General features: G+C 42.0%; 1 protein-coding gene across 1 annotated transcript; it reads left to right on the plus strand.

Annotated features, from left to right (window-relative positions):
• Positions 1-239: 239 nt before the first annotated feature.
• On the plus strand, positions 240-14667 carry ACTA2 (actin alpha 2, smooth muscle). The gene is made up of 9 exons (XM_019738978.2): positions 240-374; positions 4081-4235; positions 5639-5767; positions 6567-6677; positions 8232-8316; positions 8677-8838; positions 10486-10677; positions 11651-11832; positions 14378-14667. The coding sequence occupies exons 2-9, from the start codon at positions 4107-4109 to the stop codon at positions 14519-14521; spliced, it is 1134 nt and encodes a 377-aa protein (XP_019594537.1). The 5' UTR covers positions 240-374; positions 4081-4106; the 3' UTR covers positions 14522-14667.
• Positions 14668-22433: the final 7766 nt, after the last annotated feature.

A 22433-nucleotide genomic window follows, 5' to 3' on the forward strand; every position in this document is an offset into this window, starting at 1 on the left:
CTGAGGAATGTGCAAATCCGTGCCTCTCTCTGACCCCTTACACCCGGGCAGTATCTCTGGGCGGGTTCGACAGTTGTTCTGAAGGCTTGGGGTGTTTATCTCCCACGGGCAGCTGAACTGCCTCCCATTTCATGAGCAGAGCTGTGGAATGCAGTGGAAGAGACCCAGGCCTCTGGCCACCCAGATTAGAGAGTTTTGTGCTGAGGTCCCTATATGGTTGTGTTAGACTGAACGCAGGGCTCAAGTCTGTCTTTGTTCCTTGTTTGGGAAGCAAGTGGGAGGGGAACAGGCCAAGGGGCTATATAACCAACTCTTCAGCTTTCAGATTCCCTGAACACCACCTAGAGTGGAGAAGCCCAGCCAGCACTGTCAGGGTAAGTAGCACTGCCCAGGGATATGACTTACAGATTCCAGAGGCTCTGATTTTACCCAGTATCATCAGATATCTGAAAGGATTTGCCTGGGTTCATGCACTCTGAAACTTTTGAGTGAAAAGTGTACTACTAAAATGATTGTAGCTTTTGGCTTGAATTATCTAACATTAAAAAGACAGCTAGGAAGCAGTTTGGTGTGGGGGAGGAGAGGGAGAGGAAGATGGTATGAAATCTGCGTCACCTGTAAAATCTGTTTATACTAAACCAACAGCCCAGATCTTATAGCATACGTCAAGGATGCAGTTTAGTTGTTTGCACTGTTATAATTTGCTTAAGTTAGTTTTTTGGTTTTTTTTTAAAAATATTTACACACTGGAAACTCCAGTATTTGGGATTCAGATTTGGTGTGGAGGTTCTTCATTGGAGTATATTTTTGGTGCAGTGAAGATGTCTGGCAGTGGATTTTAGAAGGGAACAGACCAAGTCTTTAGTATTGGCTAGTTGTATATTTGCTTCTGGGTGCCTCTGGCTCTAATTGGTAGTCTTCTGTGGGAAAGGCATGTAGCGTGAGTGCCTCAGTGAGCTTGTGCTTTAGGATGTGGGTTGCGGTTGGTCACTGGGTCCTGTGCAGCAGACTGCAGCTGGAAACCAACTGAATCTTTCTCTGAGAACAAAGAGGGAGGGAGCAGAGCGAGGATCTGACAGCTGTTTGTGTCTCAGCCTACTGGGTGTCTGGTTTGCATTTCTCTCAGCCTGATGAGGCCAGTGGGACTGTGGAGCCAGCCCTGCCACCCCAGGCTGAACTTCGATGTAAATCAGGGCTTGGCAGCTTCAGCCTGAAACTAGAGTTTTCACGCAGAGATTTTTCCTTCTATTTTGTGATTCATGACTAAATATGGTTTGTGTTTCAAGACCAATGGAACTGGAAACTACAACATTCTTCTCCCCCCCTCTCCTCCCACTAACTACTCATTTTTGGCACAAGATGCACTCTAGTCGGTTGGAGCAAAACCCCTGACCCGGGTGCAGTTCCAAAAGCAGACATTTGAGTGCGTTTTACCTAATTAGGAAATGCTTTGCTCCAAACTGAGCTGCTCATGCAGGTTAGATAACAGTTGTGAACCACTGAGCCAACTCCTTTCCGGGGACACAGAGACTTCTTCTATAATGACAGTGCTTATTTTAGAGATGACAAAATCCCTTCTGGACATTTTTTTTTTGCCAAATAAAAGTATACTTACTGAATTTTGAGATTTATTTTTCTGCATGCTAGCGTATGCCTACTCTTTCTGCAGTATATTCAAATTCTCCCCCAAATCCTCCCTGCCCATCAATAGACTTGTTAAGGACATTTATGGTGAACATCCCGGCACATTTTCCGAGTGTCCTATTCCAAATATTTTATCCTGTTTTCAGCTCTTACTTTTGGTTTGGAAAATCTGCTCAGCAAATCCACAGAGAGCCTGTGATCCTGGGGCCAGCTGCCTCTGACACATGCCTCGGACTCTTACTGCTGCTCTGTCTTGTCTCCCTTGCATTCAAATCTCACCTCTCTTCTAGCTTCTTAAGCTGCTAGGATGGAAGCCAAATCACAGGAATGCCCCACATAATGCAGTATCTGGAAAGGGGAGGGAAGGGTGAGAAAGGACAGGGCAAGCCATTTACAAGGCCCAGTTCCATTCTCACAAGTGGAATCCACAAGGTGAGGGCTGCCACCCCAAGCCTGGAGGCAGTGTGGAAAGAAAGCGAAGACCAGCAATAAAAAGATCTGCAAAATGATAAGTACATCATTATATTCACCATAATCATTTAAAAACAAATGTTTATGGAGAACTCAAAATGTATATGCCTCCATAAATTATTTTAAATGCTTTCAAAAAATCTAATCCCCATAAGAACTCCATGTACCAATATCATTGCTGTTGTATAGATAAAGAAATGGTGATTTAGAGAAGTTAAATAATTTACAACGTCACACAGCTTCTAAGTGGTGAAACCTGGATCCAAAACCAGGCAGTCTGACTTGAGTGCAAGCTTCTGATTACCGTGCTCTGTAATCTCCATTGTCCTAACTCTGCCAGGTTTGTGATCCTGGGCTAGTCGCTTCAACTCCTTGAGTCTTGGTTTCCATTTTTGTCAGTTGGGGATAATAGTATATGCCCTGGATTTAAAAATATATCATCTCAATTGATGTTCATGTTCTTCACGGAGGGTCATGCAACATGAAGCTCTGCTCTGGAAGTTCTAGGCATTTGGAAAGATGCAGCATTGGTTTCATGGGAATCGTCGGGCAGAACTCCAACTGTAATAGCTTTGTTTTCCTTTCTTACTTCCCAGAAATTTCCTTAAAAGAGTTGCCTTTTATATCTATGTCTCTGTGTGCAATGGGTTCACCAATTTAGAAGAATCTTCCTCAACTTAAAATTCTAAGATCTCAAAGTCATGCAAAGAACTTGGGGTGTCCCTCTCTTTACAGAATTATTTCCACCTAATTCTGCTTGGGGAAATGGATGGGAATCTGAGCTGGTCCCTGGTGCAGCTCTCCCTCTAATTCCCTATGTGCCTTTGAGCACATCACTTCGCTTGGGTTTTCTCATTTTTAAAAATAAGTGTATTGGTGAAAATATTTTCTAATAGGACTTCAATTTCCCAAATCTATAAGTTGTTACTTTTGCTCCAGCCTTTCAAATTTTGTTACAGAATCTAAGCGTAAGAGTGGGATACTTAAAATGTTGTTTCATTACTAAATGAATACATGCTTGACTTAGAAAACATTACAAACCCTGGGGAAGATAAGTAAAAACAACTACAAAACCCACCATTTCAAAATAACCCCCATCAGCATCTTGGTAAATATGATTACTCCTTTTACAATGTATAAAAATACATTTTAATGAGACCATACAATGTGACTTTCTCTAACCTGTTACTCTTACATAAGAATATACTTGTAGCTTATCCTTTTATTTATCTTCCTTAATGGCAGCAAAGTATTCTACTGCATGATGTGTAATTTATCGGACTTACCCTGGCTTGTTGGATTTACAGATTAACAGTGCTTTTCATTCATGGAGAATAACTATAGCCACTGAAATTTAAAGCATTTTCTTAGAAAGTTTGATTGGTTCTAATGTTTTACCAAGGGTAAAATAAAAGTTCTCAGGATCCAAAAGAGATTTTTCTTGTAAGCATGTTCCATTAAACATTTCAGCCTTTCAACATTTCCATATTTTTTACATGTTGCCCATCCCTCAAAATCTACTGGTTGAAAAAAATTTTTAAAGTTATAACATATGTAGAAAAATGTGAGGTTGGGTGGATACTGACTGCAAATTCCAGACAGTTCTTTAACCTATGACAAGTGACCTGTCCGTGTGAAGATCTGATCTCATTGTCTAATATTTTCATCTGTGCTCTTCAGTTGTTCATTCATTTGCTCACTTAGTCAATCTTGAAAATGCTTATGAGCACATGTGATATGCCAGCCACTGTGCTAGAGGCCAGTTGTATAAACATGGAAGTCAGAGTTTGGGCTTATAAAAAGTTTCCAGTTTAGTTAAAGTACTTGGAAATAAATGCTGTGCTAGACAAGGGTCAGCTGAGAGAGCTCTGGGGTCCCAAGCCCAGTCTGGAAGGTGAGAGTGGCCAGGTGAGTGTCATGATTGCTGGATTACAGCTGGGGTGGCTTCCTCCCTGTTCCCTGCAGGACTGTGTGAAGTAGCTCCAGCCAAGATGTGTGAAGAAGAGGACAGCACTGCCCTGGTGTGTGACAATGGCTCTGGGCTCTGTAAGGCTGGCTTTGCTGGGGATGATGCTCCCCGGGCTGTTTTCCCATCAATTGTGGGACGTCCCAGACACCAGGTGAGCAAAATTCTGTTTGGAACAGAGAGAAACAGGGCTATGGGATAGGTACCTCTATGTCTGTGGGTCTATGGTTATCCAAAGACTGGCTACTGCTTCTCTCTGTCCAGAAATGATGTAACCTTGCTAAAAATACATCTCTGATGATTAATATCCAGGGATAAGTGCCAATTTCATATACATTGTAGACAGATTATCTGGTGGGTGTCTATCAGATATATCTGTCCCTTTTTCCTGAGTTCTTTTCATCTAAATGTAATCATCGTCATCATCAGAAACACTTATGAGTTACCAGATGTATATCATACCTACTCTTTGGGGAGAAACGAAACTGAGAACCCACATCATTCATTCTCAAAGAGCTTGATGTTAGATGAGAGTAAGCATTTTTACCAAATGTAATTTTACTTACCGCTAGCTATCAACAAGATATATCGGGACAGCCACATGGTAATTTTACAGAACTTTATGTATAAACAAAGTGTTGGTGGCAGATACATGGTAAAAACTGAAAATTTCACCTCAGAAATTCTCCTTCACATCAGAAATGTATTTTGCTCATTGAGCCTATCTGATTAATATTTACGGCTCTCAGCTTGGCATATATTCGTAAGAACAAATAATAGAATACTTGCCCAATGAATGAACTCTGTCTCTTCATTGAACTGTGTACAATAGTGTACAATTATGCATAAACCACTATTTACGTACAGCTCTATTGTAGCCATGACTGTTTTGCAATTCTAGAATAGTCACTCTAATGCAATTAAAATTAAAATTCCAGTAATGAGAATTCTTTCTTTTCTTTTAACTTTCACCTTAATGATTTAAAAAATACATCTGACAGATACCTTGATGTTGATTGGTATGGATTTATCCATCAGAAATTAAGCACTGAGTGGTCATTTGTTGATATAATGCTTTTGCTCATAATGGTTAGAAAATCATATTCACACACTCTTGAGGAGGCAACAGCTTTCCAAGTATAATTTAAGGGATTTATAAGAGGTAAAATGCCATTTAACGTACATGTAAACTTTCATACATTCATTCAACAAATAATTGTTGAGTGACAAATATGTGCCAGGCAATTTGTTATAGTGGAGAACCAGACCAACACAATCTCTGCCATAACAGACATCACCTAGGAACACACAAAATACAACACACATGTGAAGGTGCATTACCCACAGGGTCCTCTGTCATCTGGATGCCAATTTGGGCCTATTTCCAATCATCTGAGGGGCATTGCTTAAGAACATAGTGACCATAAGACTCAGCATATTGCTGTTGGTACCAAAAGAGGAACTCTGTCTTGCAATAATGTAACCCTTTGTGATTGGACTGTAATCAATTCATAAGGTCTGGAAGAAGTTGACTTGTTATGTGTTGGATCTTTTTAGGGAGTAATGGTGGGAATGGGACAAAAAGACAGCTACGTGGGTGATGAAGCACAAAGCAAAAGAGGCATCCTGACCTTGAAGTACCCAATAGAACACGGCATCATCACCAACTGGGATGACATGGAAAAGGTATGGGAGGTTCACTGTAGACTGAGCCCTCAGGCTGCATAATTCCCGTGGCCACTGATTCAAACATCATGCTACTACTAGGGACAATAACTGGCTCACCTGAAGGCCAAATGTGTGGCCGTGAATGGAAGATCTAGAGTGAGCTGATGGAAGCAGGCTTCTCCCAGCCCTGGTGAGAAAAGAAGGGGATGGAGGGAATGGAGGCAGGAAGCGGGGTGCCCTGTCCTCTTCTTAACATACACTGCCAAAGGAAATTTCCTTAAAAGTATGAAAAATGGGAACTGGGTTTTCAGGTCAGTTTCATTCATGCATTCATTTGTCCTTTTACTTAACTGAATCATACTTGAATAATATTTACTCTGGATCAGGCACTGGGCTAAATAGTAACTCCAGGGTTACTTTAATTCTCACAAAGACATACTAATTATCTTCTTCTTATCCATGGTGAGATTCAAGCTGAGAAGCATCCAAATTCACCTAAGCCCACACAACCAAGAACTGGTTGAGGTGGGATTTGAACTCAGTCAAACTCATTTGACTCCAGAGCCTGTGCTATTAATCACTGCACCATCGTGCCTCACAGAGCTGGCTCTGGGTTTTTGTTCATTCATCTACTAGATGTGAATCCTTGGGTAAGTTACTCACAATCTTAGAACTTCAGTCTCTGCATCAGTAAAAATGTAGACACATTTTATTTGCTTCTAGTTTCATTTAGCTCATTCTGGTCCTTTTTTGGGGTTGGCAGTGTCCCCATGGCATTACATCATTGTGTTTCTTCTCCACCCCCTACCCCCGCTAGATCTGGCACCACTCTTTCTACAATGAACTTCGTGTTGCCCCTGAAGAGCATCCAACCTTGCTCACCGAGGCGCCCCTGAACCCCAAGGCCAACCGGGAGAAAATGACCCAGGTAAATACCCACTCCAGGACCCAGGACTTTGGGTTGGAAAAGTCCTGTTTGGATGAGGCTGTGCAGGAGAGTAGAGAGATGGCCCACCCCAGCAGTCCACTCGCAGACTGACAACTTTCCAGGAACTTGGGGAGTCGAAAGAACAGGAACATCCCCATAGCACTCATATTCTTACCGCAGGAACTACCCTCTTTGACCTCCATGAGCAATAGGGCCTTTAAAAGATTAAGTTGAAAAAGCAATGTGTTTAGGTTAGAACTACTAAGGAGAAGTCATTTCAAAACGCAGGATAATGTACAGTCTGTAATTCTGGTTCTGAAGTCTGACAGGTCTAGGTTTGAGAACTGGATCTGTCACTTATTAGCTATACGACCTTACATAATCCACTTAATGTCTTAGAGCCTCAGTGTCCCTGTCTCTATCTTGGGAATAATATTAGTACTATCATTTTTCAAAGGATTGATGTGAAGATTAATGTGGCAAAATATTACATATGTGGCATAGTGCCTGGTATAATAAACATTCAACAAATAAAGAATAGCTATTATTGTTGTTACGGTGACTTGTCTGGCACTCAAAGACCTTCTAGCAGGAAATCATCCTTCCACCAGCCAGACAAGGTTTCCGGTTTGGATGAGCTCTCCAATAAAAACATCCAATATCAATTTCATGCTTGCTGGGGTTAAGCACTACGCCAAGCACTTTATATGCACTGTCTCTTTAAATCTTAAAAATGTGAAGAAGGACCCATTATTACCTGGGTTATGTAAACGAAGAAATCAAAGCTCAAATCCATTACGTGCTTGTCCCAAGGTCCCACAGCTAGAAATGGCAGAGCCTGGAATTTACCCATGATCTTTTGGCCTTGGAGAGTAATTCATGCAGGGCCTTTTCCTCAGAAGAGCTCTTGGTCCTGACACCAACACACAAGCATTTTATTCTCTAAGGGTGAACATGTGTGCACCTAGGAGTTGCTCCATGTAGCAAGAAATGTGTCTGATGGGCATTATTGTTCCTGTGAATAGTATGAAGGCAAACAATACAGTTGGGAATTACGGCTCTCTAACAAATGATGTCAGACATTCTGGTGAATAGATAGCCCCAAGAGGGTTTTGCAGATGGAGAAATGGAGGCTCATGGGTATCTCGTTGTGCACAAACTTCTCACAAGTGACCTGGAGGGGCTCTGGCTCTAATCTTTTCCCTGGACTACATGAGCTAGGGTATTGGCAATCGTATGTGGTCCTCTGTTACCTGCTGGAAGTTTTCATTTCCCAGGAATCAGGGCTCCTTCCACTGTCGCTAGAGTGGCCTCAGATTCTGGAGCTAGGATTGACCCAAAAACTACATAAAAAAAGTGGACCCAATTAAATGAAACCTCAGACAAACCACAGAACTGGGCTAATTCCAACTAGTCTGAGCTTCAGGTTTAAAAGGTCCCTTTCCTTATACGGGAGAGGTCAAAATCTGTTCTCATCAAGAAGAGGGCACTTTCTTGAACATTCTTGGTAAGACTGGCAGCATCACTAACTTAGCTCTTTGGATTGCTTTGCAGATTATGTTTGAGACTTTCAATGTCCCAGCCATGTATGTGGCTATTCAGGCGGTGCTGTCCCTCTACGCCTCTGGACGTACAACTGGTAGGTACCTTGGAGGAATGGGAGCCTGAACTGTATATACCATTAGTTACAGGATTTGATGGTTATAAACACATGGGTTGTGACTGATTGGGGGTTAGTTAGAAATGACAGAGCTAATCCCAGCCCTGAAAGGTCTTCTTCTCACCTTTAAAACTGAGCCCTTCAACTTGTATTTCCAGCAGGACTTGTTCTATTATTTCTCTCTTCCTGTTTTCTTTTCCCAAAGCCCTCTCCTATCATACCAAATGCCTTCTTTCCTCCTTTCAAATAAGAGGCTTAGGAAGTCCCCTTCTACTAAACCCGCAACTAACCACATGCCAGCTGCCGTGGTGACTTGTATCCTGCCTCATTGTCCCCCAGGCATTGTGCTGGACTCTGGTGATGGTGTCACCCACAACGTGCCCATCTACGAGGGCTATGCCCTGCCCCACGCCATTATGCGTCTGGATCTGGCTGGCCGAGATCTCACCGACTACCTCATGAAGATCCTGACGGAGCGTGGCTATTCCTTTGTGACGACCGGTGAGGCCTGCAGGAGATAAAGGGAAGAGGGTGTAGGGACGGTGTGTTCTTTCCAGTAACTTACAGGACCACAGTGACTATCCAAAGAAATGATGGGAGGGAGCCTTGCACATGGCAAGCCCTGCTGACCCAGTGCCCAGGGCGAAGCACAGCTAATTTTGCTATGTGAAAGTGCCAAATGATGATACCGTTTCCTGGAGAAGATCAGTCATAACCATATAGTATGATGAGCTAGTCAGAGTTAGTATTTGAACATTTTTAATTCCCTCCATTCCCAAATAGAAAAGAGGGCAGAGACTTTGGAGACATCTAGATAGGGCTTGGTTCCCAGTACTGCCACTCACTAGCTGTGTGACCTTGGACAAGTTTTCCTACCTTGCTAGCCATAGTCTCTTCATCTGTAAAATGGGTGTAATCATGGGCCATGTCTTAAATGACTGTTGTATTAAATAAGGTGCATAGAATATCCAGCACAGAGTAAGCATGCAATAATTACTAGCCAGTATTAATACCAATCCAGCAGGAAGTGATATGTCTTTGGACTTTCACCCACAAGAGACAGAGTCAGCTGTTACTACAGACATTGGGATGTCCTCAGTGCCCTTGGCCCTCATGTCTGCTCTCCCATCACCAGTTTGCTATCATCCAAATGTTTAGGTTTCTGGAAACTCCTGAGGCTAATGTTCTAGACCAGGGGTGTCCAAACTTTTTTCAACGTTTTTTACCAAGGGCCATATGCAGTAAAATACACAAATAGCCATGTCACTCACTCGAGGTGAAGTACGTATTGCCTCACCTAGTTTATTTAAGTAAACTAAGTATATTTTTAGAATTTTCTGCGGGCCAATTAAAAATGGATTGCGGGCCGCAGTTGGCCCCCGGGCCACAGTTTGGACACCCCTGCTCTAGACTCCAAATTTGAGCCCTGAAGATGTTGAAGTCTCTTTTTGGAGTAGAGAGTTGAATTAATTCTGTTCCTGTCTCTGCACCCCAGAAAGAACCCCAGATACTCCAAAGGTTCCCAGAGACCAGATGGAACCAATAGCTTAGAACTTGAGAGTGCAGGAGACTGAAAGGTATCTGCCTGCCCACTCTCCCGGACTCCCGGACCTCCTTCAGAATGCACTGGAGCCTCCTAGGCTAGGACTGGTCATGAGCGAGGGCCTGCCTCTCTTGGGAAGACAATGAATATGCCAAGGGTTTGAGCTGGAATCTACCTGGGCCAGGCAACATGGATCTCTGGAGCTTTTTTAAAACTGGGGGACCCAAAAGGGGCTGCTTCGGTATAAGACTTCCAGGTCAACTGAAAATCCAATATAAAACTATTATAACAGAGAGTGTTTAGTTAATCCTGTAAAACAAAATGTACACAAGGATTTCCTGCTCTGTGCCTTTCTTTGGCTAGCTCATTTTATCCCTGTCATGTTTTTTCCAGGCAATAATTACTCCAGGTCTACTATATGTGAAGCATTCTGTTAGGAACAGAAGTGGTTCTTTCATGGACCCCTAATTTAATTACCATCTTGCTGGTTGCAGAATATTGAATGTACTTTTTGGAAGGAAGCTGTATTGTGAGAGAGACTAAAATAGGGCAGGTGGATTGGAGTTTTACCACCCGTGAAAACCTGAATGTTTGTATCTTGACAGCTGAGCGTGAGATTGTCCGGGACATCAAGGAGAAACTGTGTTATGTAGCTCTGGACTTTGAAAATGAGATGGCCACTGCTGCGTCCTCCTCCTCCCTTGAGAAGAGCTATGAGCTGCCTGATGGGCAGGTGATCACCATTGGGAATGAGCGCTTCCGCTGCCCGGAGACCCTGTTCCAGCCATCCTTCATCGGTAGGCAACAGCGTCACGTCCTGGGAAGGGGAGATCTCCCTATCCTCCCCTATCCAGCCAGCCCTTGGCTACCAACACCCTTCTGCATGTGGGAATATGTGATGGGGACACATGGCCAAACACATTTCTAAACTAGGGCAAGGGAAAGAGGGTCACATATTAAAGGTGAGAAGACTTATTAAGGAGGCCAGGAAAGAAGTTTTTTGTGCTAAGAAAACACTACAATATGACATTGTAGTCAAGCCAGAAGCAGTCTTCATATATGGTGAGGCAAATATTGTGTGCTCAGGACACAGTGGAGCCACCGGACGGATGGGACGGGTGTGCTAATGCGAAGAGTTTGGGAATGGCAAGGGAGAGAAAAGTGGAAGAGTCTGTTCCGACATTAGCACTGACCTTGGGAGAAGGGTTAGCATAGTTGTTTAGAGTGCGGGTTCTGGGATGGGTGAGCCTGGGTTTGAGTCTTAGTTCTACTTTCCCGAGTTCAGACAAAAAAGTATTAAGAATGAAGAAAAATGAGTCTTTGTCCAAATAGCATGAAGCACTTGTCTGATGATTCAGCACCATTAAGCTTTGAGGGGTGAGAACAAGGCAGCAGCCAGGGAGAGACTTGGGAGAGTTCTGAGCAATGGCTATGGCATTGGCTCAGCGTGAGACCTTCTGGAGGGAGTCCGAAGGCTTTGCCCCTGATTTGAATGATACATAGTAGTGAGTCTGTTAAAGATCAGGGATGTGATGTTGTCGCTCCCCACGCCCTGGAGATGCTACAGCAGGGCTTCCTCACTGGACAAGAGGTGGGAGGACATGAGGAGGTACAAGGACCTTTTAGTCTCTGAGATGGGTGGGTTCTAGAGTATTTTGCCTACCTAACTTCAGTTCAGTGTACGACCTCCCAGTTGCTCACACAGGTTTTCCATATCTGACCTGGGTTTTACTCACCACCCAAGGACCATGGCCTGTGTCTCTTTTCCAGGGATGGAGTCTGCTGGCATCCATGAAACCACCTACAACAGCATCATGAAGTGTGATATTGACATCAGGAAGGACCTCTACGCTAACAATGTCCTCTCCGGGGGCACCACCATGTACCCCGGCATTGCTGACCGCATGCAGAAGGAGATCACAGCCCTAGCACCCAGCACCATGAAGATCAAGGTACAGTTCCGTGACAGACCCTATGGCTGTGCTGCTGGTGGGCCAAGCCGATCACCAGACTTGAAGAACTCTTCAGAGGACACATCTTGGTCACACATGCTCACAGGTTCTAAGCGTAGGCAGTGTGTCCAAGTGCACAAGTTCCAGACTTTACAGGATATAAATCAATCCACTTTACAATAGAAACTGAATTATTTTGTCCAAAATCTGATCTACCGCATTTCGCCAAAAATAAGACCGGATTTTATATTAATTTTTGCTCCAAAAGATGCATTAGGGCTTATGTTCAGGGGATGTCATCCTGAAAAATCATGTTAGGGCTTATTTTCCGGTGAGGTCTTATTTTTGGGGAAGCACGGTATAAGTATCCTTGTCTATCGGGTACTTTTAGCAGCTGCAATAGAGGTCAACAAAGCTGCCCAGGTGCCCCTATCTATTTAAAATATATATTCTGATGTTCTCTTTCATCATAAAAATAGTGCATCTCATGTGTAAAACATAAAAAAAAACACACACACACAAAAAAAACAGATAAGCCAAACATATTTCTGATGAGGTTTAAACCTGTAGATTCAATAGTGTCTACTCTTCTTCCACTACTAAACGTGATCACAGCTCAGTGGCCAGGAAGGAGAATTTTATCTTCAGCTCTCTGTCTGGCACACCTTTTGATACAGGTGTTCCAAAGCACAGCATGATTCAGGGAGGACCAAGCTCAGTCCCTGAGCCACTCAGGACCCCTGTATTGTGTGAGTTTTGAGTTCCAGTCAAGGGAACTCAGATTAAATGGAGATCATTCTTTGGAGGCAACCTTACATATGTCGGGTGACTTCTCAAAAACTATTATCATTCTGGGAAATCAGAAGGCCATGCTGGGGCCCTCTGACTCATCACAGGGAGCAGAAGAAGGGGCAGTCCAGGTGCAGTTCACACATGTAAGACGTATTTGAACAAGTTCTCTGATATTCGCCCTCCCGTCTCTCTCTCTCTCTTTTTTTTTTTTTTTTTCTGGAAAGAGTATGCAGGTCACGTAAGAGAGCTAGACTGAAGCATGCTGTCTCTCTGCATTATAGGCTCTAACGGACCGCAGGGTGAGAGGAGAGACTCTTTTCTGAGAACTCTTTCCTGGATACCCCTCTGATCTGCCTTACCCCCTCTTCCTCCCACACTGAAGGGGGGAAAGTGAAAGGAGCTGCTGGGCTCACTGACAAGTTGGGGGTATATTATAGAGAGAGGCTGTAGCTCGAGTTGGGTAGTTCCTAGTTCTCCAAACTTGGCTTCTTGAATAGAAATGAATGTGTAATTTTGGGCTCCAGTGTAGTAAGAGAAAAACCATTAGACATCTGGGACACTAAGAGGATGACATGAAGTGAAACTGAAAATGGATGAGGGATCTACGGGAACTCTATGCACTATCTTTACAACTTTTCTGTAAATCTAAAATTATCCCCCAAACAAAAAGGTGACATCTAAATCATAATAAAACTAAGCAGCCATCACAACAACACACCCGGGAGAGGTCTGGGTTTGAATACAGGGTCTGACATGTACATAACAAGTGTGAGCTACCCAGTTCCTTAACCTCTCTCAGTCTGTTTCCTCATATGCAATCTGGGAGTCATTTAATACTTACTCTTCAAAGTGGTTATGAGAATTGAATGATACATGTTAGTACAAATGCTTAGCATAGTGCCCGGCACATAGCAAGTGCTCAGTAAATGTTAACTACTTGTATTAAAAATAAATATTCAACCAGAACTTGAGGGATAAACAGGAATTAAACCCTTTCACCAAGGTGCTTCAGAAACACCTTGTATGTTGGTCGAAATATCCAAGTCTGGAGGGGAATTTGAAAGTGCCCAACTGTGACTATTTTGGGGGTTGCTGCAGGTGGAGAAGAACCTTGACCTAATTCACTGTTCTCTGTGCCTAAATCATTCATTTATCGAAGAAGCATTAGCACGCCCTTGCATGTCAGGCCTGTGCAGTGGGAAAGGCCAGTCAGGCAGCTAACTGGGATCTACCTCAGGGAAATGGTCATCCCAACAAGGGACCCTGAGCCCCTCAGTGTTAAACAGTGAATCTCAGTAGACTTAATCAGGTGGAAGAAACTTGTACAATAAATTCTGGCCCAATCAATACTTCTCATTGGAGATGCTGGCGGTTGCTTGTATAGGAAGTATGTTGTGCTGAGTTCTGAGGCCCCACTTATGGAAATCAGAGACATCATCAAGGCTCTGAGGGGGAGGCCATGCAGGACTGGGAGGCAACTTTTCAGCTTGTGCAACAGTAGACTGACTGCAATGCACGTGTCACGGATGCTTTGGAATAGGTTCTGTAAAGGAAGCCAGAAAAACAAATGTGCTCCTTAAAGAATCTCTAAATCTAGAGTCTATTCCCAACCCCTTGGGTCAGGGTTAAGGTTCGAGTTCAGGTTAGGGATCTAACAGCCCAGGCTGAAACCCCAGGCAGCTGCACCAAATCTGGACCATCCAGGCCCTGCCCTAGTGCACTAATGGCCCTTCTTTTTCATCCTGACCGACAGATTATTGCCCCTCCAGAGCGCAAATACTCTGTCTGGATCGGCGGCTCCATCCTGGCCTCTCTGTCCACCTTCCAGCAGATGTGGATCAGCAAACAGGAGTACGACGAAGCCGGGCCATCCATTGTCCACCGCAAATGCTTCTAGAACACATCCCTGCTCTCTGCCTCTAGCACACAACTGTGAATGTTTTGTGGAATAATGCCTTCAGTTCTTTTCCAAATCATTCCTAGCCAAAGCTCTGACTCGTTGCCTATGTGTTTTTTAATAAATCTGAAATATATTACCTGTAACCTGTAAGCTTGGGCTCTGATCAGCACCCAGCTGTCACGTATTTCCATTAGGTTGACCTCACCTGTTACAGAATGGCTCTCTCTAGTGGTGAAGCTGGGTCATGACACACCTAAGATGTATATGATTCCCAGGAAAGGGTAGAATCACATTAACATGGGAAATTCCAACTAAATGTTGTCAGTGGAAAGAATTAAAAAATACACAAGACATTCATACAATCGAACTGAGCCATCCAGGAGCTCAGCCGCTCGGCAGCAGCTCAGTTCAAGGTGCCATGTTCAATCTTAGTTGCAAGGGGTGCAGCCCACCATTCCTTGTGGGAGTCAAACCGGCAACCTTGTGGTTGAGAGCCCACGCTCCAACCATCTGAGCCATCTGGCCACTCGGGAGCTTAGTGGCAGCTCATTGACTTCATTCTAGTTGTGGAGGGCACAGCTTGCTGGCCCATGTGGGAATCGAACCGGCAGCCCCATTGCCCAGAGCTCACTCTCTAACCAACTGAGCCACCCGTCTGCCCCCATATATATAATTTTTAATATATACAACATATTAAGCTTAATAAACATATTAACAGACGGTATGACTTATAAGTTTATCAGAGGGAATAGATTTTTTTTTTTTTTTAATTAAGAAACACTGCTCTAACATCTCACTACACATCTGGATCATTTATTTCCCTTCTGATTAACATCTGTCTCTGAAAAGGATACTACAGATATATTCACACCAGAAGGGATGAGACAGATAACAACACATTCCAAGGGCCACTGGTGTCAATCATCATACTAAGGGTTTTACACACAACCTCACTCACTTGTTCTTTGGAGCTATGTGGGGAAAATATTATCATGCTCATTTTACAGATGAAGAAACAGAAGTTGTTCCCTTAATACCATTATATAGAGGAACTGCCAACTCCAACTTCTCTGTTCCCTATCTGACCTGGGAGGTACAAAGATGTATGAAAACACCTTCACTGCCCTTAAGGGTCCTAGTCTCAAAGCACCTTGCAACCCAGGCTGTTTAGCATCCTTGGCAGCTCCCCAGCTGGGAGATGCTGGTCCCCTTGTGTCCAAACATCTGAGTGGGGGTCAGCAGCCACTGGATGTCCTTGGGTGTGAGAGGTCTTTGTCCATGGAAGGATCTCACTGCAGAGAGATCTTGGCACCTAAGATGTAATGTCTGTTTGGTCCAGAAAATCCCAGCTTCTCCTGGCCTTCTCCAGCCTTGTTGCTTCAGCAAATTAGAATTAATACTACAGATAATAAGAGCTGGCATGTGCTGGCAAGCATCATGACCAAATCCTATACAAAACCCTTTGTATCAGGATCTCATTTTATCTTACAGCAGCCCTATGGACTTGGTATTCTTACTGCCTATTTACAGATGGAGCAGATGAGGCTGTGAGTGGTTAAGGAATATACCTAACATCATACTACTGCAAAGGTGGGACTTGAGATTGGTTCTACACCCCATACTCTTAGCCATTAGGTCAGCATTTCTCAAAGAACAGGCTACACAGATCAACTTCACCAGACGATCATTTTAAATGGGCAGATTCCTGAGCCATATACAAAGCCTGCTGAACTAGAGCTTTTGGAGCTGAGGCTGGGAACTTGAATTTTAATCAAATTTCTCTGGTGACTCTTTTGCACGTCAAAATTTGAGAACCACTGTAACAAGCTATGATTTAATGAAATTTTCCCGTTGCAAATTTATGCTTTTCAGGCAAGAGAACCCCATATCCATTAGACTTAAATTTAAGGATTAGTGTATAGATACTTGCAACAGACCACTTTCAGAATTTAGGCAAAAAGCACCAACCACTCCCGTCATCACTACAGGGTTTACATAATGTAATAATACGAGTACTATGGGTACTGTTGTACTTCATTTACCACTAGAGGGCGTAAACTCTCTGATAAAGGAATGAGTGCTAGGAATAGTCTCTCAAAGAATCTGAAACAGGCAAAAATCAGAAAATCCAAAACCACTCACTGAATGTGCCTTAGTGAAACGTTCGGTCCTTGTGAGCAGCCAGCTGCAGTGCCTGGGCACCTTGTCCCAGACAAAGATCAATAACTCCTCCCCTGGATTCCACAAGATGCCCAGTGACTTGAAGGGCTGGTCAAGAGGCAGAATCTCATTGACGACCCTCCCGTCAATCTCCAGGAGATAAAACCAGCAACATAGAGGTTTGGCAACCTCCTTAATCCTTTTCTTTCCCCTAACAATGGCAAACCAGACTCTAATATCCGTCTATGTCCACCAATTTTCCCACAACCGACATATGCGACCCCAGAAGACAACATGGGTTTCTAATAACACTGATCCACATCACGCAGAATTTGAACTATGACAGGGATAGGTGTGAATGACATAAAGAGAACAAGGAAACGTTCTGCCTGGGTGGAAATTACAGTCTATTGTGGAAGATGGGCATTAAACAGTAGCTAGGGTGTACTGTATTACAAAAGTAGAAATATATGGAATGCCAGCTCTTACATAACCAGGGGCTCAGGGGAGGTGTCATGCGGGGTCTCTGGTCCTGCTTCCCACATAAGAAAGAAGGATATGGCGAGGCCAAAAAGGAACACCAACGGAGCCATGGATGGGGGGTTCATACCACTATAGTGTCAGTGACAGCTGGGTTGGAGACACAGGAAGCAGGATACACACGATCCACAGACTGCTGGCCACTTCTCTGCCTGCCAAACAACCCCACTTGCTAGCTGCAATCCGCCGTCCTCTTCTCTGCCTGCCAACCAACTAACTAACCAACTAACCAGTGTAGCCACGGAAGTTTTATCAGTGGCTAACTGGCTAACTGGTTACAGCTGATGGCCAACTAGTCACAGCTGATGGCCATCTACTACCCAAGCCAGCACCTTTCCACGTGAGACTGAGAGCCTGGAAACTGCTCTCTGGGACTCTATCTCCACAGGAGGCCTCCCTAAGGAGCAAGAGCTTAAGCAGAGCCTTAAAGAACAAGAGCTAACCACGAAAAGGGGGAAAGCAATGAGTTGAGGTTGTGGTACATGAACATGCTCCAGGCAGAGGCCCAGAAATGGGAGAGTGTGCTGCAGATGTGGAACTGAAAAGAGAACTTCAAAGAATTTGACCACACATAGACTTTAAAAGTGTGACTATGACGACTATGATTTTCCAAAATAGAGTTCATAACATTTTCTCTGTGAAATGTCTGTCTTGAAATCAGACACCAATTACAAGGAATTAAGGCAATTTTAAGTGAAAAATTTGGTAACTCTGATTCATTTGTGATTCCAAGTGTTTCCTCTTGCAGGTTAAATTCTTCATCTCATTTTGAGAAATATATCTCAGAAACAAACACCCAATGCTACCACCTCTCTCTAATTTGTTCCTGATGGCTACAGCAATTCCAGAATATTCTTCCTGTAGTAACTTCATGCGCCTTAAAGGTTGAAGGCAATATAAATGATCACAGATTGCCTGATTGGGTTTGTAAACATATGTTATCTTCAAGGAAAACCAATGATAAAACAAGCTCCTACACAGTGTAGTTAATAATAGTTTTTCAGAGACTTAAAGGTCAGGTATCTTAAGTAGATTTCCTATCCTTGGAGAGAAATATGTGATACTGTGGACAGATCAAATCTAAACATGTTCTTTTCATAATCTTAGATCATGCTTTCTATTTTTTTCCCTCCATGTTTAGTTTTTAAGCTTAATTCCTCTGTGCTTTCATTGGATCAATTATTTCTTCCTTTTTTTAGACCTCTCTGCATATGCTATAACTTGAAACTCCTTAAGAAATGGTCTAAAATCATTTAACTCCAGTCTTCCTTTACAATATGGTATCATCTACTCAAACATATGTTAAGCAGGTGAAACCTATCCTACAAATGTATGACTAGCCCGTTCTTAAAAAAAGAAAAAGATTGTAATTTCAGATGTGCCATTTTAGTCAGTCTTCTCCCTTATGAATGCATAAAGCACTGAGCTCAGTGGAAAGCAAAAGTAGTATTTTAGAGTGCTATTAACTGGTGGCTCTTGTTGATTGTTCTCTTTTGTATTTCTAATTCTACCCAGTCAAAAGAGTTGACCATCTGTGATAAAATAAAATTTTGTTTTTAAACATGATTCTAGTGAACTTGATAAAGGCCTGTGGAACTGGTATTCCACAACAATAAGATTCCGATGAGAGGGGGTTCTAGAAGCTTCAGGCATCTTCATTAACTCTGATTTTATTATTAAAATTTAACGTGAAAAAATTAACTTCAAAAAAAATTAACTTCATAATGTATTGTTGTCTAAACCAAAATGAGACACCACTTTACACCTCCTAGGATGGCTATAATTTTTTTTAAAATTAGTGTTGGCAAGGATGTGGAGAAATTGGAACTCTTGTACATTACTACATTGATGGCGGGAACATAAAATGGTTCAGCAGCTATGGAAATCAGTTTGGTGGTCCCTAAAAATGTTAACATAGAATTACCATATGACCTTGCAAATATAAATATATTTGGAGATATACATACACACACACATACACACACACACACATACACACACACACATATATATATATAAATATATATCCAAAAGGATTGAAAACAGATAAACAGTATATGTACACGCATGTTCATAGCAGCACTATTCACAATAGCCAAAAGGTAAAAATAGCCCCCAAACCTCAACCACTGCATGAATGGATAAACAATTTGTATATGTACATACAATGGAATATTAATGAGCCATAAAAAGGAATGAAGGACTGATACATCGTAAAATGTAGAGGAGCCTTCAACATGTTGTGCTAAGTGAAAGAAGTCACTTAGTCATATATTGCATAACTCCAATTATATGAGATATTCAGAATGGACAAATCCAGAGACAAATTACAGATTGCCAGGAGGTGAAGGACGGGAATAGGGAGAAATGGATTAACAGGTACAGGATTTCACTTTAGAGTGACAGACATGTTTTGGAGCTAGATATAGGTGGTGGCTATGCAACATTGTGAACGTACTAAATGTCACTGAACTTTTCACTTTAAAATAGTTAACTTTCTGTTATGGGAATTTCGCCTCAAGAAGTTATTTTTTAAAAATAAAACAATTAAAAATAATGTATTTCCCTGGAAAAAAACTTTGATACATAAAAAATTGTATTGCTGAAAGGAACCTGCTAAATCAGTAATTCACACACTTCATTTCCATAGGTAAGGAAATCTTGCCCAAAGTCAAGAATAGAACAAATGTCATCTACTTGTTTGTTTTCTATTCCTTGTTCATCTGACTTTGTATTAGGAGGAAATAATGGAGCTTATTTCTTGAACAATCTGTAAATGCTTTGTGTTCTGGAAAAACTGCAGAGAGGAATTTTAAACATCCTCTTCAGAATCAAGAACAGATTTTCCACTCATTCCATTAGTATATCCAGGACCCACCCAGACAATGACTAATTTGAGTAAGAAGCAGATATATAGTTAATCATCCTTGATGGAGGCTAAAAACAAAAACAAAACAAACAAAAAACACCTAATCTGATTATCTCCATTTAGTTTTAGAAAGTCTTTTGGTCTAGAAAATGCCCAAGAGTAAAGTAAATGCCCATTTACTCCAAACAAACAAATTAAATAAAGCCACTGTGCAGTACTCTTATTCTACCCTCCCTCCTCTAGGGTCCTTCTCGGTTTTCTCTCCCTCATCCTCTGCCACATCCCTCAACCACATCCCAAATTCTGGCAACCACAGTGACAGATCTCAAGATCTTAGTTTCCTTTCTAAATAATGTCCTCTCCCTGGCTCTCTGCATTTTTTTCCCCATTCCACTACCTCTTCTTTGATTATTTAAACATAAACATCAATATGAATTTTATTAAACTCCTTTAATTATAAAAATTTTATGAAATTAAAAGCATAATTATAGAACAGCATTAACATGAAAACATATTGCTTTAATTAAACTCTTTCTCTTCAAGAAGTTTGTTTTTCTATGAGGTAGAATCTACTATCTAGTATGACTTAATCAACTGGCAATTCTTTCTGAACACTATCTTCTTAAAGAGTAATTCCTTAAATCTATTTGAAGGCATTTTAATACTAGATCAGAAGGAATACAATAACAGTTATTCAAATACTCACCTGAATGATGCTTTGTAATATAACTGTGGGATCTCATATGTACAGCAGAGCTTCCATACAGCATTGAAAAACAGAAAGAAAAAAAAAACTTTTTGGCATTTGCCTTGCTGTGGACTGAATATTTGTGTTCCTCACTCCCCAAAATTCATGTTAAAACCTAACCCCTGGGGGGTGGGGGGTGGGGGGTGGGAGATGAGGGTAAGGGGGATCGAATATATGGTGATGGAAGGAGAACTGACTCTGGGTGATGAACACACAATGGGATTTATAGATGATGTAATACAGAACTGTACACCTGAAATCTATGTAATTTTACTAACAATTGTCACCCCAATAAATTTAATAAAATAAAATTTAAAAAAAAATGTGTATCTTAAAAAAAACCAAAAAAAACCTAACCCCCAATGTGACGGTATTTGAAGGTGGGGACAGTGGGAGGTGATTTGGTCATGAGGGTGGAACCCTGATGATGGAATTAGTGCCTTATGAGAAGAGACACAGAGATGCTCTCTGTCTCCACTACCACGTGAGGGCACAGCAAGAAGCTGCATTCTGGTCTCGAGCTTCCAGCCTCCAGAGCTATAAGAAATAAATGTTTGTTGTTTAAGCCACTTGGTTTACAGTATTTTTGTCATAGCACCCAAACTGATGAAGACATGCCTTTTGATAATTAAAAAAAGTCTCCTTTGACATCACTATAACGATTCTCTAAGAACCACTAAATAATGTTGTCAGCTATACCCAAGGAAAACATATCCTTGTCTCATGATGAGCCAAGATACTAGAAGAGGAAATGCGTTTCTTAAAGAAACAGAGAGTTCTTTGCATATCTGTTATCTTCACAATAAATAGCAAGCTAAATTCTTCTAAGAACAAGGAGCTATAAGTTCACTTTTCTGCTTTTATCATTACCAAATACATGACATTTCTCAGGCATCACAAAATACGTTCTCTTGCTAGATAACTCTGCAAGACATGCCTAGAGAGAAATATCTGCTTTCCACTTTTGGGACCACTGCCACTAATTTTACAACAGAAACCTCAGTCTAAGTCCAAACCACTGTAATAAATACAGCACCCAGCGTGACTGATGTGGCTGCAGCATGGAATAAATTGGAGGGGGAGATACTGAACCAACACTGGTTTCAGTATTAACTGACATTGTATCTCAAATGTAATGCCAATTTTTCCTCAAACAGAATTCTACTAAAAAAAAAAAATACAGAAACAAATTTCAGTAGCTGGGCATAACCCACAAACATCCTGCTTTGCGCTTCAATAATTAACAAGGTCTGTGGAGAAGAGAATGATTTCTGCATGAAGACGAAGAACATCATTTCCATTCAGACTGTGAGAAAGAAGAAAACAACAACCTCAGTAACTATTAAGTATTGTATTAGTTTGCTCAGGCTGCCGTAACAAAATACCACGGACTAGATGGTTTAAACAACAGAAGTTAATTTTTTCCCAGTTCTGGAGGGTAGAAGTCACAGATCAAGTTATTGGTAAGTTCGGTTTCTTCTGAGGCCTCTCTCCTTGTAGATGACTGTCTTCTTTCTGTATTTTCACATGGCCTTCCCTCTCTCTGTGTCCTAATCTGTTCTTCTGATAAGGACACCAGTCGTATTGGATTA

The sequence above is a fragment of the Rhinolophus sinicus genome, linkage group LG07 (assembly GCF_036562045.2).
Source record: "Rhinolophus sinicus isolate RSC01 linkage group LG07, ASM3656204v1, whole genome shotgun sequence".
Taxonomy (NCBI): domain Eukaryota; kingdom Metazoa; phylum Chordata; class Mammalia; order Chiroptera; family Rhinolophidae; genus Rhinolophus; species Rhinolophus sinicus.